At 50.8% G+C, this 16,179-nt stretch overlaps 1 protein-coding gene across 1 annotated transcript; it reads left to right on the forward strand.

Annotated features, from left to right (window-relative positions):
• Window positions 1-558: 558 nt before the first annotated feature.
• On the forward strand, window positions 559-15,880 carry LOC119109648 (potassium voltage-gated channel protein Shab; the record flags this gene model as incomplete). The annotated part of the gene is given in 5 exon segments (XM_037233364.1): window positions 559-1,934; window positions 10,653-10,749; window positions 11,073-11,190; window positions 12,792-12,902; window positions 15,746-15,880. Coding segments are annotated over 4 exon segments (1,233 nt in total). The 3' UTR covers window positions 12,870-12,902; window positions 15,746-15,880.
• Between the last annotated feature and the right edge of the window lie 299 nt (window positions 15,881-16,179).

Consider the following 16,179-nt stretch of genomic DNA (forward strand, 5'->3'; position numbering starts at 1 on the left):
AATATCTTTAAATGTGAAGCATTGTCTTTGAAGGTGCTTACCTGTATTCGCATGTGTGGTTATAACGTTTGTCTTAAATTATTCGATCGCAAGTCTTATTTCCGTAATAGCTAGGAATAATTGTGATTTCTTGTGTTATGGAGCACATAGCGTCATTCATTTGGGAATCTCGTCTAGCTTGCGCGGCATTGGCTGATAGCCAATTGACGGTCGCTATGTCTGGAAATCGTGCTCACGAGCTTCAGATATGAATGACTTGACAATTGTGCTTTTATTGGCCTTGAAGGCCGCATGACCAGTGGAAAAGTAGGATTTCAATGATGTTATTATGGCACCATGGATGCCTGGGTAGCTTTGAAATAGTCTGCACACCTTTCTGAGCGGATACCTCAGAAACTGGATGGTTTAGGTCACAGGAAGGTCAGGACTGCAAACTGCATGGAATGATCTTCAAGATGGCTATGTGGCATGGTTACAGATGTGGGGCACAGCCCTCAGGAATATATCCACTCAGAATCTTCTCAATAGTTACGTTTAAATATTGTGTGCTCTACTCAGCTCGGTCTTGCGGAATGTCATGTTGACAGCCTAATTAATCAGATCAAAAGCTCTCCCTCTAATGTCCCAGCCTACACCAAAACCAACGTGTCTTAAACGTTCGACAATGGGCCTTTTTATTAAATGTATATTGTTTCGTGACTTGGACAAGCATGAGATGTATTTCGAAGCGCTAATCAAAGGTAAAATACGTGAAAAGCTCCTCCATGTCATGGGCATCTAGGAAGATATGAGTATCAGCAACAGTGGTTTTGTATATGGCACTTCCACTCATCCCACTGCATGACAAAAACAAACTCTGTGGCCCACTTCCCGGCCGAGGCTCAAATTTAGAGGATCAGAACAGCTCCACAAGCATTCGTTGCCTTATGATCACCAGTGTCGTGTCTTTTTAAGCGTCAGCCATTCAACTCGGTCAGCGCAAGCTGCAACAGATATGGCCGAAAACAGAAGCAATGCGTCGCATCCGAAAGATCACTGTCGTTTCGAGCCGGAACAGGTGCGTCCCAGTATTCCTCATCATAAGAATTCCGTCATCTTCTTTCAGGTTCTGGCCATTGTATCTGTCCTCTTCATTGTGGTCTCCACCACGTCCCTGGTGCTCAACACTTTGCCCAGTCTCCAGGACGATGGAGGTGATAACAAATATCTCTCCCAAGTGGAGACAGTCTGCATCACTTGGTTCACCCTGGAGTACCTCTTGCGTTTCGCCGCTTCTCCCAACAAGTGGCAGTTCTTCAAGGGTGCCATGAATATCATCGACTTGTTGGCGATCATGCCTTATTACGTGTCTCTCTTTCCGCTGGACTCCAGCAAAAAGGAGAATCAATTTGACGACGTTCGTCGCGTCATAGCCATATTCCGAATCATGCGAATTTTGCGGATCCTCAAGTTGGCGCGCCACTCAACTGGCTTGCAGAGTCTGGGCTTCACACTGAAGAATTCGTACAAGGAGCTCGGCTTGCTCCTGATGTTTCTGGCCATCACTGTGCTCATCTTCTCGAGCCTCGCTTACTTTGCCGAGAAAGATTGCAACAAAAAAGACTACGGGAGCATTCCGGAGACATTCTGGTGGGCCCTGATCACCATGACCACGGTCGGGTACGGTGACGCCTTTCCCCGAACCCCACTAGGCAAGGGGGTGGGAGCGGTTTGCGCCATATGTGGTGTGCTGGTCATTGCCCTGCCCATCCCCATCATCGTCAACAACTTCGCCGAGTTCTACAAGAGCCAGATGATGCGCGAAAAGGCGATGAAGCGGCGCGAGGCGCTGGAGAAGGCGCGTCGAGACGGCAGCGTCGCCAGCTTCCACGACGTCAACCTGCGGGACGCCTTCGCCAAGTCGGTCGACATCGTGGACGTCATGGTTGAGCCAGGTGAGAAGCGCGGTGATCGTGGTCCACGTGATCGCGGTCAGGGAAAGATCGGCTTGGCCGAGACGCATGCGTCAGATTGGGTTTATGTGCTAAATAAGGCTGGGTGTCGGAATAAAATGATATCGTGTTGTGCAGGTTATATAAACATCGACTTGAGTGCTGCCAGTTTGAAGGGGGCTCACACTTAAGTTGCTAGTTTTCTTGTCACGCTATCTATGTCACGCTTCATAGTTGTTTCATAAGTTTTGCCGGTGACGCACCAAAATGCGTAAGTTGTTAGGTGTGTTTGCGAGGAACATCATGCATACAGAAAAGGCAGTAGTAATGGCCTTATTCCTCGAAAAAAATCAGGAGGAATAATGCTATTGCTGCTGTGTTATCGGTATGCACCAAACTGATCAAACTCGCAATGGTGATTTGAACATTGGGGACAATTAAACTGAAATTGTGTGGGAATCATGCATATCAGCACATTCAACAGAAACCACGTTAAAAGGATTAAGAAACGTGTGCACAAAAGTACAATACATTGTTGTGAGCACTTAGCCTGCGAAAGACGTCGGCGATAGTCAATAGTATTAACCCTTCCCTTTTCGAATAGACGATATCGTTATTCACGTCCCTGAGAGCGCAGGTCATAATGAGCCCACTTTACTCCACTCTCACTTCTAAACGACCTGAGAAGAAGACGATGGGTTACCATGCATTGATGCGGACATTGATGAGCAGCTGCGAGGTATACGTCGGCAGATATTGGTGAAGTATCAACAGAGGCTTCCGCGTGCATAGCGCATGAACTGACAGCAACCATTCGCTGTCAGTTCGCGTGCTCAGCTGATTTGAGGCGCCTAGTTGCGACCGCTACCGGCCGCGGGGTTCCGGCCCCGGCCATTGTGTGACGTCACGGTCCGGTGGATCGACAGAAGATCGCCCCTTCCGCGGGCGAAATCAATGTCGTCCGCCCATCCCGGGAGAGCCAGCGACGGCTGACAATGGCAGTGGCCGGACCGCTGCCGGCTTTTGGCGGCCTGCTCACCTGCTCACCTTTAACCTGCTCACCCCGACCAGGTTAAACGAGCGGACGAGGGAGGTGCTCCCCCTCGACCGGATCGACCAGGTCTAACGAGCGGGCTGGAGAATAGGTGTCATCCTCTTCCCCGCGGGCCCCCGCCTGCCACTGAAGCAATGGGGTGAGGGGGGGGGAGGGGGAGGTAGAGGAGAGGCAACACCAGTCAGCGAGCAGTGAGGCCATCCAATCATTGTAAGCTGTCGGCTTTGACATGCGCACCAGAGGTAGTGAGAGAATTTTGCGTTCTTCTCCTGCTGTTTTATTTCGAGAATAATGTCGAAACTAAAGGTGTCAGCAAACGGTTGTTGGCGTATCTCCCAAAAATAGAATGAGACGTCGAGTAAAGCAAAAGCCAACCACATAGGCAGGTCACCTGTTAAGTCCTAGGCTGGCAGAGTCATGATGTCCGTTGACCGTGCTCGCCGACCGGGCTCATCTGAACGGACGCTCGCGGCGCGGCAGAGCTGCCGGCGAATGAAGGCATGCGCTCGCATAGCCATGTCTAAATATGCTGCTTTTCATAGAAAACGGTTTGATCGGTTTGTTTCCGAAGAGGCACCTGATTCGTTTCAGTCCGCCCCCCCCCCCCCCCCCATCACGCCACGAAATTACCCATCCGCCGGGAGGAGGCACCGCCGACCGCGGAACCACATGACGGGCTGGAGACAAGGCCAGGGCCGGACACATTCGCAAGCGTCGGACCTCGGACGTGCGCGGCCGCCTGAAAAACGTCACCTTTTATCAGAGAGGGCTGTGTCAGAGAAGGCGTCATCGGTTTGCTCAGCTTGCCTGTCATTTAATTTTTTCATCGGGGCACAATATGACCTCGTTTGACCCCAAATCTGAGCCGTTTTGTGTTCTGCGCAAGCTTTACGCGTTGTCCTCAAAGATGCTGGTCGTGGCTCCCGCGTAAAGAGGACGATTTCTTTTATGTAAAAATTTTCTCTTTTGATCGCCGACCAACCGGGAATTTGCTTTTTATCTTGTTGTACCATGTACTTGACCTGCGGCTGCTGTGACCCACAACATCCATGCACTATTGTCTGAGAACGTTGTGGCTCTAAGGTCACTGTATGTATAGATATCAGGGGTAACTTTTGTCCCCTTGCTGATCATGTTATCCATGTCATTTCCGGGCCCCGCGAAAATGATGCCGAAAACAGCCGTGTCGAGTAAAACATTTAGGAGTTTTGGCATGTTTTATATATTTGTTTTGCATTTTCCTCTTTTTCAGCACATTTCTCATTGCGTAGCGACAATTATGAACTGTTTTTAACAAAATTTTATCCTGCTGCGTCCACCTGGTGCCTTCCAATATGATAATACTAATTGACAGCGGCATTCTGAAATATAGAGGTACTTGCCGTGATAGCATTACGACGATTTCAGCGCAACAAAATATTCCAAAAGTGGCAATATTTATGTTTTTTGCCCCTTAGGACTGACTGAACAATTTTTAGAGTCCGAACCTTATTTCGTCGTGGTAACTCAAAATGGAAAACTTTTTACTAGTCTTAGTCCCTTTAAAAAAGACACTTTCAGCCAAGCGATCGCTAGATGTGGGGATGGATGACCTTGTTGTTCTCTCACCAGCTTTTCTTTGTTTTTGCTTCGTTGGAGCCATAACAAATCCATTCATATACATCTGACCATCTGTATGGCGGAAGTGTGCCATGCCGCAAAAGGTCACCTGCTGACGTCACCGCCGACGATGCTGACGTCACGGTGGCGATACCCACACAGCGTCCATCGATTGCTCCGAGTGGGCTCCCGTCCGTTCTCACTGGAGAGGTGAGACCGGCAAGCACAGCGGAGTCGTTCTGGGCAGGTGTTTGTCCCAGTGGCGGTGCTCCTCTCCGCACCCCCGTCAGAAAGGGTCTTTGTGGTCACGTGACCCACGCGCACCAGTCGGAGTCGGCACATCTCCCACCGGAGCCTTGGTCCCAGCCCGCTAGGCTGTCATGTCTTTTTAGCCACAGAGGGGAAGATCGCGGACATGATCGATTATCCGTTGGATATATGCCACGGAGAGCCCGTCAGAGCCAGCCACAGAGGGAAGATCGTTGACATGATCGACTATCCGTTGAATAAACACCACAGAGAGCCCGTCAGAGCCACTTAACGGCAAGACCAGAGCCTTGTCCGTGGCCTACTGAGGATTGTCGGAAGCGTAGCCTGGCAGGACAGGCAGACAGACCGTGCTGGTGATGACGTTGCTAGCAGCCTGAGGCGAGCCACTAGTGAGCATCGCCGGAGTCTGAGTAGTTGCGTAGGCAACTTGAGAGCCACAGACGGATACATTTTGTGACAAATTTGTTGCAAACTCGATTGTTCGATGAACTGTGCAAAGTCGACTGATAAACAATTTTAGTGTCTTCTTTTTATGCCACAAAGCCGCAAGCGAAAAGGCAATGGCTCTGTTTGCTGCATCTCCGCTGAGTGTATCTGTGTCGTGCTGAAATTGAGCTTCTCCATCGTCCGTATGACGTCTGGTAGCCTCGGATCGCAAGAGAATAAGCCTTTTAGAGCGCTTATCTTGGCTGGTGCAAGACATTTAGTATTAATTTCCTTTGAATGAGATCTTAATGAGACGTGAACCTGATGGTGGTGTTATAAAGCATTTGAGCATCTCTGAACCGTCAGTGTAAGACGGTTTCTCGTCGGGAATGTGGACGTGGCGAACGCTGAACTTTACAAGGGTTGTGGTGTAATCTTCTTCTGGAAGGCAACATGAATAGAGCATTTCTTCTTTGAATGTCTTACAAAAAATTTCGGCCACTTCCAGAAGAGTTTGGTCTTTAATAATCGACATCCTCCGAGTTTGTAGGCTGTGTCCTGCTCCCGTGGTCTTCTGTCCTCTCACTCCTATGTGTTTTACTGTCGGGGAAAGTAAGAGTGTTGCTGTCTGCCGGACGTGGCTGTCTGCCGCGCAGGCCGCCGCTGGTCCCGGTCGGCCGGTGGCACAGGTCAAGGCCACCCGAGCCACATCCGCCGCCTGTCGGTCGTTGGGGCTTTACGACGCACTCGGATGCTGAGGCGCATCGCCTGCCTCTCACCCCAGCGGGACAGTGAGCAACGCGGGCAATAGAGGCGTGCATCTGGTTTCCCAGACGTACAACAACACTATTGGTACCTCCCCACTCCCCCCCCCCCCCCCCCCACCCACACTCAGTCCCGTCACGCTGCACTTACGTGCGATGAAGTATAAAGATAATGCAGTTTTTGTATAGCATCTAATGGTGGCGTGTTGGACGAGTCAGATGACTGTAGCCCCGCGAAACCGTTTTAAAAAAAAAACATCCTATGAACAACCAACATCGTTGAAAAACATACTCCTGCAGAAGCGAGCTGTTTTCCCCCTTCCATTTGAAAGCTCTGAGCTTACTAGCCCGTGAACAACTTACCTGGAACGATGCTTCCAAGGTAGTTTGAACGCAATAAGAGAGAGAGAGAGAGAGAGAGAGAGAGAGAGAGAGAGAGAGAGCGAGAAGAGAGAGAGAGAGAGAGAGAGAGAGAGAGAGAGAGAGAGAGAGAGAGAGAGAGAGAGAGAGAGAGAGAGGAAGAGAGAGAGAGAGAGAGAGAGAGGAGAGAGAGAGAGATAGAGAGAGAGAGAGAGAGAGAGAGAGAGAGAAGAGAGAGAGAGAGAGAGAGAGAGAGAGAGATAGAGAGAGGAGAGAGAGAGAGAGAGAGAGAGAGAGATAGAGAGAGAGAAGGAGAGAGAGAGAGAGAGAAGAGAGAGAGAGAGAGATAGAGAGAGAGAAGAGAGAGAGAGAGAGAGAGAGAGAGAGAGAGAGCGAAGAGAGAGAGAAGAGAGAGAGAGAGAGAGAGAAGATAGGAGAGAGAGAGAGAGAGAGAGAGAGAGAGAGAGAGATGCTGAGAGAGAGAGAGAGAGAGAGAGAAGAGAAGAGAGAAGAGAGAGAGAATAGAGAGAGAGAGAGGAGAGAGAGAGAGAGAGATGAGGAGGAGAGAGAGAGAGAGAGAGAAAGAGAGATAGAGAGAGAGAGAGATAGAGAGAGAGGAGAGAGAGAGAGAGAGAGAGAGAGAGGAGAGAGAGAGAGAGAGAGAGAGAGAGAGAGAGAGAGGAGAGAGAAGAAGAGAAGATAGAAGAGAGAGAGAGAGAGAGAGAGAGAGAGAGAGAGAGAGAGAGAGAGAGAGAGAGAGAGGAGATATAGAGAGAGATAAGAAGAGAGGAGAGAGGAGAGAGAGGAGACGAGGAGACGAGGACAGGAGGGAGAGAGAGCAGGAGGAGGAGAGAGAGAGAGAGAGTCTTTCCTCTCGCAAATATCTTTTACATAATATGATGACGACTAAGGTCAGGACTAACTAAGGCTAAGACAGTCATCATTGCATTCAGTCCAAAAAGGGAAAGCTGGTGGCAATACATCCTAAGAGCTTTGTAGCCGCCAATCTCTATGACGCGCATTAGTGATATCGCTCAAACAAAACTCAGACAAATATGGCGCATACATGGGTACCACGTATCCTCTGTTGCGGGCGATCGGCTGACTCGGCCAGCACTCAGCGCCCGGGGTAAGCCCAGCCCCCTCGTGAGTTACGTGGCATCGACACGTCTGGCCAGTGTCCCTTGGGCCCCGCTGGACGGCCGACACCGTGTCCCAGCGGATGCCGCCACGTCCGGCCGACATTAACGGCCCTTTGCGTGGCACAGAACATTCGGCTACATTGCGTGGTACCCATGTATGCGCCATATTTGTCTGAGTTTTGTTACAGCGATATCACTAATTCGTGCACTTAATTCCGAACATCACTAGAAACGGGAACGGACAGAGCCACTGAAGTGTGCCGCAGGTGACATGGCTGATGACCATGGTTTACTGCTGGTGGGGAGTGGTCACAGTTGGAGTTATGAAATAAATGTGCTTTAAGGATCGTGCTACTTGCAAATAGGCTGGGATAAGCAATATGCTTAACAGCTGTGTTGATCTGTTCACTTTAGTTCTGTGGAGGAATTCGCCCTCTGTTCAAGGCATTGAACCTATCAAAAAGGCATTTGTGAGCCAGGGGCGGATCCAGAAGGGACGGGCACGGGGTCATGACTCCCCCCCCCCCTTGGACCCCGAACGGCTCCATGGGCTCCGAGGGGTCTCATAGCCGGTCGAACAGGCGCAGTGTTTGTTTTTTTTTTCTACACAGAGCGCAACAAAATTGGACGTCTTTGGGCTTCCAGGCGACCGATAACAGTCGCAAGCGAGAGTGAAGAGCTCGCGAGTAGACAAACATTATTCTTCACTGATTGAGAGTGTGGTGACTGGTACGTCTTAAGACTGCTTACGCTGTCCAGAGGTGCTGCGCTGTTTCCGGGGCTCTATATATCCACTTGTGCGGTCAACCTGATTGTTAAGGAGCCTACTTCGTTGCCCTTTGATTTATTTGCATTTGCTCGGAGGGCCCTGCGATGCTGCTGGGGCCATTCTTGCCAGCGTGCCGGGGCACTCTGCCAATGGGCGGCCTTCCACGGATTCTTTCCATTGGTCCGAAACGCTCTATACGCTAGGGCCGGGAGGGGGGGGCATGTGTTGACATCCGGGGTATTCTCGGTTGCTCAGGGGCCCTTCACGTTGGTCGCGCTTAACCTGCCAGCACACTCACGTTATGCTCATGGGTCCTGGGCTGACCCCGGGCACCAAATCTGGGCGGCCGTTTAGCATGTCATGTTCGTTAATATGCGGTTCAGCCATCGTAGGCTTACCAGCATGCTAACCATAGTTGTATAAACTGCTTTGCTGGACGACCTAGAAATGACTTCCAGTCAGAAAAGCAATTATTTCAGAACGACGTACTTCGAGAGGCACTGCGTTTATCTGATAAGATTAAGAGAACAGAACTCGTAACAAACGCTGACATGATGATGATGATGCGGGTGCTGCGGAAACTCTATCTTTCCGCCCCGGAATGTCATTAAATTAAGCTTAAGACCATATGCTGTTCGAGAAAACCTAGTGGGGTAGTCCACGTGAATGTCGAAGCAGTACGTTCCACACAGCTATATCTCCAATGCATAAAAAAGTTGTCATGCACAGTCGAAAATGCCAGGAGTTTTGCTTTGGATATTGCAATGCACATGTTTGGCTGAAAGCTGCGGTTCTCAACTTTTGTGTGAGTCGGCTTTAAATTGGACTCAATTAAGCTGTGAAAAAATTTGCTCGAGAATGCTTGAGGTTGAAATCTGATAGCCTATTAACACAATTTTGACGAAAGAAATCTGTCTCAAAAATGTGTGTCTGAAGTTAGTTGAACTAGATGTTTATGTACCTGAAAACTGAAAACACTAATGACGCACTAAATATGGCATCAAATGGGATAGCTTGAACTGTTCATCTGTCTAAATGAAACGGATATTTTCTCCAATTTTATTTTGTTTTGATATTGCGACTATGGTGACCCCGAAGGCATGATATTTTTGGATGGGTGACAGAAGAAGGATGCTATGTAGGTCTTGATAGTGTGAGAAGGAAATTCGTGGTTCGGTTCTTAGAAAAGCACAGCAAAGCGGTGTTCTCCTAGTGCCCAGGATGGACAGACCTAATTGAACTTTGATATTTATCGGTTTGTGCACGGACGTCATAAAATCGCCTCTTTTAGGAGTTCATGGGCGTTATGCCGAGTTACTGACATGCAAAATACCAGGAGGCACTGGTTAGACGACCGTGTAGACTAATGGTTATAACTATTGGTCACAATAAAAGGACTCAGTGTTTCAATGCATGCTTATGATCACATGCCCTCATACGCACGGCTTGTGCTGATTGTAAACACGGCTCGCAACGTCGAGTGCTGCCAATATATCAATTTTTGCTGCACAACCCTGTTCTGTCAGTATCTCCTGGTATATCAAAGATCGATAACTTAGGACAAGGCCTGTAAATTCATAGTGCCGAAAACCAGAAGCTGTAGACCTGTCGTGCTTACATCGTGCAAAACCGTGTCCTTGTACCAGACCTGAGAGGTTCATAACAGTCAACGCTATCTTGCTATAAAGGCCGGTCCCAGAGCAAAATTCCGATACCCCGTTTGAGACTCAGAGCATTAGCCAGATATGGGCTACGGTTCTGGATGTCTAAGTTTTGTCAGGATGTGTCAAACCGATGGCAATAAGAGGCACAAACTTTCAGCGTTTTGGCTGGAACGGTTCTTTGATGATGGAAAAATCAGAGTGGGACCAAACCGATCCTCGGTATGGAAAGCCTGCAGCTCTGTGAAATATGGATTATGGATAGTCGATAGCTTACCAAACTTTTCAGGAGCATGCTTGAAAAATAAATCGAAATGTAAGATATGTATTATTTCGACGCTGAACTTCGCGAAAAGCACAACATAACGTTTCTTTTTCCCAAGTATCACCAATGAATTCTGCATTGCCCTGGCATAACCGCATCTTCTGGCCAATCGACCCTGACGTGTATTACAACATGAGACGCGCTGGTACGTGCTGTATGAGCACCTTTGGGGTGCTACGTTGGTGTATGGGTGCATTGCAGACAGAAACTTATCTGAGCAAGCACATCTACCTATAACGTTTATTAGTGTGCCCTTTTTGCGTAAGACCAAAGCGGAGAGCACGATGAATACCTGGATGTGATGTATTGCATTGGCGTATGCACGCTACCAGTCTGCCACGTGTCCCACAGGAGACAAGCCTTCTGATGGTGGCGCAGCAGACCTGAACAAAGTGGACGCCAAAAACGCCCAGCCGCCAGAGCCTGGACCCAACCAGCTGCAGACACGGTAGGCTGCCGCGCGCTGGCAACCTGCCATAAAGCTTCTCATTGGTGCTTGGGCTGCGCTCGGAATGCGCATCAAGCGGAGCTCGCGGCGCGCGACCGGATGCCGGCCGGTGCGATTCCGGCGCGGCAGCTGATTGTGCCTCCGTCGTCAGTGTCAAACAGGACACCGCAGAGCGGCGCTGGTCATGCTGTGCCGTCGCTGCCGACGCGCCGACGCGCCGATGCTCTCTGTGCCCCGGCCGCTGAGGCGCTTCTGCGCCGGCCGCCCTGACCGAGGCGCGCGCACTGTGGCGCGACGTCTGACTGGAACCCGGCTCGCCGCAGGGCGGACAGCCCCGGCACGCCGGCGGCCGGGTCGCCGGCGTCGGTCAAGCGAGGTCACGGCACGCCAGAGCCCCGGCTGCAGGGCATGTCGTACGCGCTCAACTCCATCTCGCCGGCGGTGAGTGGACCCCCCGCCTGCGACCGCGGACCGGGCTCGAGCCTAGATGGAGGGCAGATGTTTCGCAGAGTAAATTCGCAGCGGAATGTCTGTTCTTAGCCATTGGCGCAGAAAACTCTGGGAGGCGTCGTCAGCCCTGGGGCTGTACATGGGATACGCTCAGTGGCCCGGTGTGGCGCTGCGTGGCCTGCACCGGCTGTGGGCTTCGATCTCATCCTGCGAATAACTGTGAACTGTTGCGTGCCTTAAAGAAAACGTAAGGGCTTTCTAGCAGCCATGTTCTCGTAGCCATAGTGCGTATAGCTTGAGAGGTTTTGATGTTAATGGCCGTGAGGGTTAGGAGAAACGCAGTTGCCGTAAATTAATCAAAATATGGCGTCGAAAGGAGCAACACAGAGAGCAACGGAATAGGTTGAAACAACACATGTGAACAGATTAGGGGTGGGAAGAAGAAGAAGAGATAGAGGGCTGAGGTTCAGGGGTGGACGAGGTGTGCAAAAGAAACTAGGTTTTCTCGTAATATTTCACTTAATTTCTTCCTTATCTGCGGGTAACCCGGGAACGCATGACCAAGAACATGATCTGTCTGTAGACCGCGAGCCATGATTACAAACACAGACGTGCACGAGCGCGCATGAAGTTCTGTGACACAAGTATCTGCGCTTTTGGAATCAAACGATAAGAAGCTGGGTTATCAGCCCCAAGAAAGCAGGTAGCAATCTCGTGATCATGAATCAGGCTTCCGGGTCCCACAAAATGATAAAATGACAGTTTTCGATCGTGTGTGTCATCTCAACCTTAGAATATCATAACATACCAGTCAAATGTAAAGACAGTTGTCAAAGAGACTCAGGATGTGAGCTTTGGCACCTGAGGGTAGATGTTAGGACCGGCGCAGACTGGGTAAAGCATGAGGCATGGACGACCACATCGCAAAAACAGAAAAATGCATCGTTGGAGCAACGTATTCTATTAAATAAGATAGGCTGACCTGCAATTAAACGTCTCTTTTACAAATGAAAATGTTTTGAATTTGGCTGGGGACGTATCGCTGATATACAACAGAAACAGAGCGGTTCAAATTGAAAAGGTAAAGTCAGTAACAATTTAGGCTGCGCTTAAAATGTTGGCTATGGAGTGGAATAGTGATCAGTGTTTGGAACCTGCTGAGCACTTCCCCTGCTTTTTAAATCCTACCACTTCCTGATGTCCACTGAAAGATCCGATTCTGTGGCGTTCTTCTGGCTTCATCTCACTATATGTAGTCGACCCTAGCGCACCGCCCACAAGCACTGCAAGCGAGCCAGCGCAGCTGTACTTGTATCTAAGAGCCTACTGGTGCCGCCTTACCCACGCTGGGAGCGTTCAAGTGGTCTCTCCTCTTGCTTTCGCTCAGAAATTGCAACAGTATAAAGAAAGCACTCTCCAGTCAAGTGCACTATCGGCACTACGAGTGAGGCATCGATTCCGGGGAGCATGCGGGGGGCTGCCGATGCTGGGGTGGCGGGGGGGGGGGGGGAGAGACGCTAGCCGAGCCGGTCGACCCCGAGCGGCTGGAGACGACGTGCGACCCGACGGGCGGCGCCCTCTCTTGATTGCAGACCTGGCCGGCACGAGAGGCGACCGAAAATGGGGCCCACGGTGGGGACGAGAAACCCGCGCACGAGAAAGCCCAGTAAAGCTCAATGTTTCTTAGCTCATCTTCAACTCAGGTAAGAGCCGTACCCTGTAGTTTGAGAGCGTGGTCGGCGTTTTGCGCCGGACCGTTTGGGGAGCTCAGTGGCGTATCCCAATGCGACCTGTGGGTGGCGGAGGCCCTGGTTCCCATCGGTAGGCTCGCATTCCACGCCGACGCCCCGCGGCTCGCTCTCGGCTTTGGTTCGACTGTTGGGTGCCCGGGGCTCCCTATAATACGCCACGGGGTACGCCGCAGGCCCTTCAGCGAGGCCCCATGCCACCTAATGCGACCCTGTTGCCGCCGTTTTTGCTGGCCAACAGCTTATGCTAAAGCTGGTTTGTTCAACATCGTTTAACAAGAAACGCACTCACAACCATTTGAGAGCGCTATTAAATCCCTTTTAGGTACAACGAACCCGGCTTGATCTAAGTTGCATGCGAATGGTAAACACCGTTAGGCGGGATCTCATACCTGTGCATCAGATGCACCATTTAAAGATGTGTTTTGTTGGCGTTTATAGCTTTGTCTCCCATCCGATGGTCTCCATGCATTGAGGTAGCTTCTGATAGTAGCGTTCTATTGCATATTACTGCCTGCACTTCTTCGGCACTTCCTCTTGTTCATGCACGTTTTCGGTGTCTGTGGAGCATGCCGTAATGTTTGTCGTGTCTTATTTCCTAACACCTTGCTGGTCACCTTCACGGCCAGGGGCTGCACAGTGAACCAGCTGCAAAGGAGCGCGTAGAAACAGCGAAAAAACGGATATGAGAGCCAGCAATTACATTGAAGTTGACGTGAAATGCATACAACACAACAGCCTGCCGTGCACGGTGCTCTTCCCTGGACTATATCCAGCGATGTGGTCCTGGGACAACATTGTGACAAGTGTGAAACTGACATAAAGTATCCTTCATCTGAATATCGCTGAAATGGCATTGAATACTTGGCAAAATGGCACGAGGATATGAGTCCTCGATAAGTAAAATTTGTGGAGAAGCCGCTAATCGAACATCGCAGTAAAGACGCCCCAGTTCAACGGACATAATCTCCTCCAACGGTTCAAACAACTAGTACCGAAGGATATTTAAACCCTTTCTAATTCCACGACACGGCCGGCCCGTGACAACCTGATTCGCTTGCCAAGCGGAACAGCTCTGTAAATCGTTCGCTAGCGACGTGTTGCATACGCGCTACGTCGCTGGTGAGACCCTAAGCATCTTTCACACAGTGGTGAAATGTTCGGTGCGTCACCGAACGAGCTTCAGGTGTTGGTGTGACGGTCGATATAACGCGATTAAACACGAAACCTGTCTGGTAGTTCTTTGCATTTCCGTTCCAAAATTATAGCTGAATGGCTTGCCACGGGATAGTTATATTTGCGACGCATACGCCGCGCTGCGAAGAAATTAAGTATTTCAGTATTGGAGCTGTGTAATAATCTAAGGGCTGCACTCGGGTTAAGTGCTTGCAGGGGTTATTCGCAGGGTATTTTTGTTCTGTTCTGAGTCCGTTCCGTAGGTCGGTCGTTACTCTAATCCTCTGGGTCAAGATCAGTCTGCTCCCCACGCCCTTAACCCCATGCATTGTTAAAACGCCTCTCGTTTCCACCTCGTTCATCATTCACGGCCGCCGGCTATAAAGCGGTTACCCGGAGAGTCTGATTCCAGCCACTTTAAAATAGAATTCTTGTTGCCCGTCGACGCTTGGTATTCATGTGCGCAGGGGTCCGCCGGCTGCAAAAATGCCGTGCTGGGTGCAGTGAAGTAGCCCAGCGAGAAAACCCGACAAATGCCGCTAGGATGTACAGAACATTCATGCTTATTAGTTCGGGGCGCACGCTAGGCGGCTTTGTGCGGTTCTCTCTTGCCGAACAAACTAGCTATAGGTATGCTATTTAGTGGAACCAAACGCGCGACATCTTTGAAGGCATTGTCATCAAGAATCCTCCAGAATTGTGACCTTTTACGTGGACGCGTTTGACGACCTCCGGCTGTCCGTATGGGTGACGTGGCGAGATCAGGTCGGGCTAAGTTAGGTCAGGTCAGGTTAGGTTAGGTTGGGTTAGGTTAGGTTAAGTTGGTCTAGGTTAGGTTAGGTTAGGTTAGGTTAGGTTGGGCTGAACACCGTCCGCTGCATGTGGTTTCCCGCAACCAGATAGCATGTGGGCGATGCGTCCCATCGCAGCCCCGAGTCGCAACCATAGGGCACAGAGAGCACGCAAAATTACGGACAGATTAGACCACTCACACAGGACACAAACCTATTTGCATTGTGGGTCTGGTGCATTTGGAGTTCCAGGGATTGGAGAAATGCCAATGTTTTGAGAACTCTTTGATAAAATTTGACTTCGCTAGTTTGTGTGGATGGAGAAGAACGCATGCACGTACAACTCTGATTGCGAGCAGTGCCAGCTGTCGCGTACTGCTGGGAAGTGCCACCTGTTGCTTGCATACATTTGTGGATGTGCGGCGGGTGGCCTTTCTGATGCCGTCTTCACATGAATGGCTGGGTATAACTCAACGCAGGGTGAGAAATAGTGTCACCCGCTCAAAGTTCGGTCCGGCAGCCAAAACGCATTATCAAAGGCTATATATGGTGTGGTGTGGTTTACCCAACTGGCAGATAATAGGTTTAAAATTAACGATAAATATTCATGAATTTCCACGAGCGGACATGCATTTTATTTACTTAGATATGGGGTATGAAAATATGCTCGATATCTGCGAGCGTTTTAAACTGAACGAGTTCGTTAATGCCACAACCTTTGACACCGGCTTCGCCTTAGCTTTATGACAGACGGCAGCGATCCGAGCCTTTTGATGTAAGACGCTGCGCTATGACCCCACCACTATAATCAACATGCTGCCCGCCTGGCAGGATATTTTGAAGCCGGGGGGCGAGCCGACGCCCCCGTCCGACCCCAGCCAACCCTGGTCCTCCGGCATCGAGCTGCAGACCATGCCCAAGACTCAGCCGCCAGCGTCCGACGCCCCCGCCGAGCCTCACCCGGACCTGCTCAGTCTGGCGAGCAGTGACACCTTTTCTACCTGTCGGACGCACCCGTTCCCGTCCGAGGGCGACCTGACGGCCGGCGCGCCGCCCGAGCGCACAGCCGACAGCGGACAGCCCGAGCGGACAGCGGACGGCGCGACGCCCGGCCCGGCGAACGGCCGGGACTCGGCGGCCTCTCGCCGTGCCGGGCCCCACGAGGTGAGACAGGGCCCAGAGCCGACCCCGCAGCCGGCCGGCCGGTGGTCTGCCTGTGCGGCAGCCGACACGGAGCCCACAGTCAGGCCTGGCCGACTCCGGAA

The sequence above is a fragment of the Pollicipes pollicipes genome, unplaced genomic scaffold (genome assembly GCF_011947565.3).
Source record: "Pollicipes pollicipes isolate AB1234 unplaced genomic scaffold, Ppol_2.1 Scaffold_7231;HRSCAF=8579_pilon_pilon_pilon, whole genome shotgun sequence".
NCBI classification, from domain to species: Eukaryota; Metazoa; Arthropoda; class Thecostraca; order Pollicipedomorpha; family Pollicipedidae; genus Pollicipes; species Pollicipes pollicipes.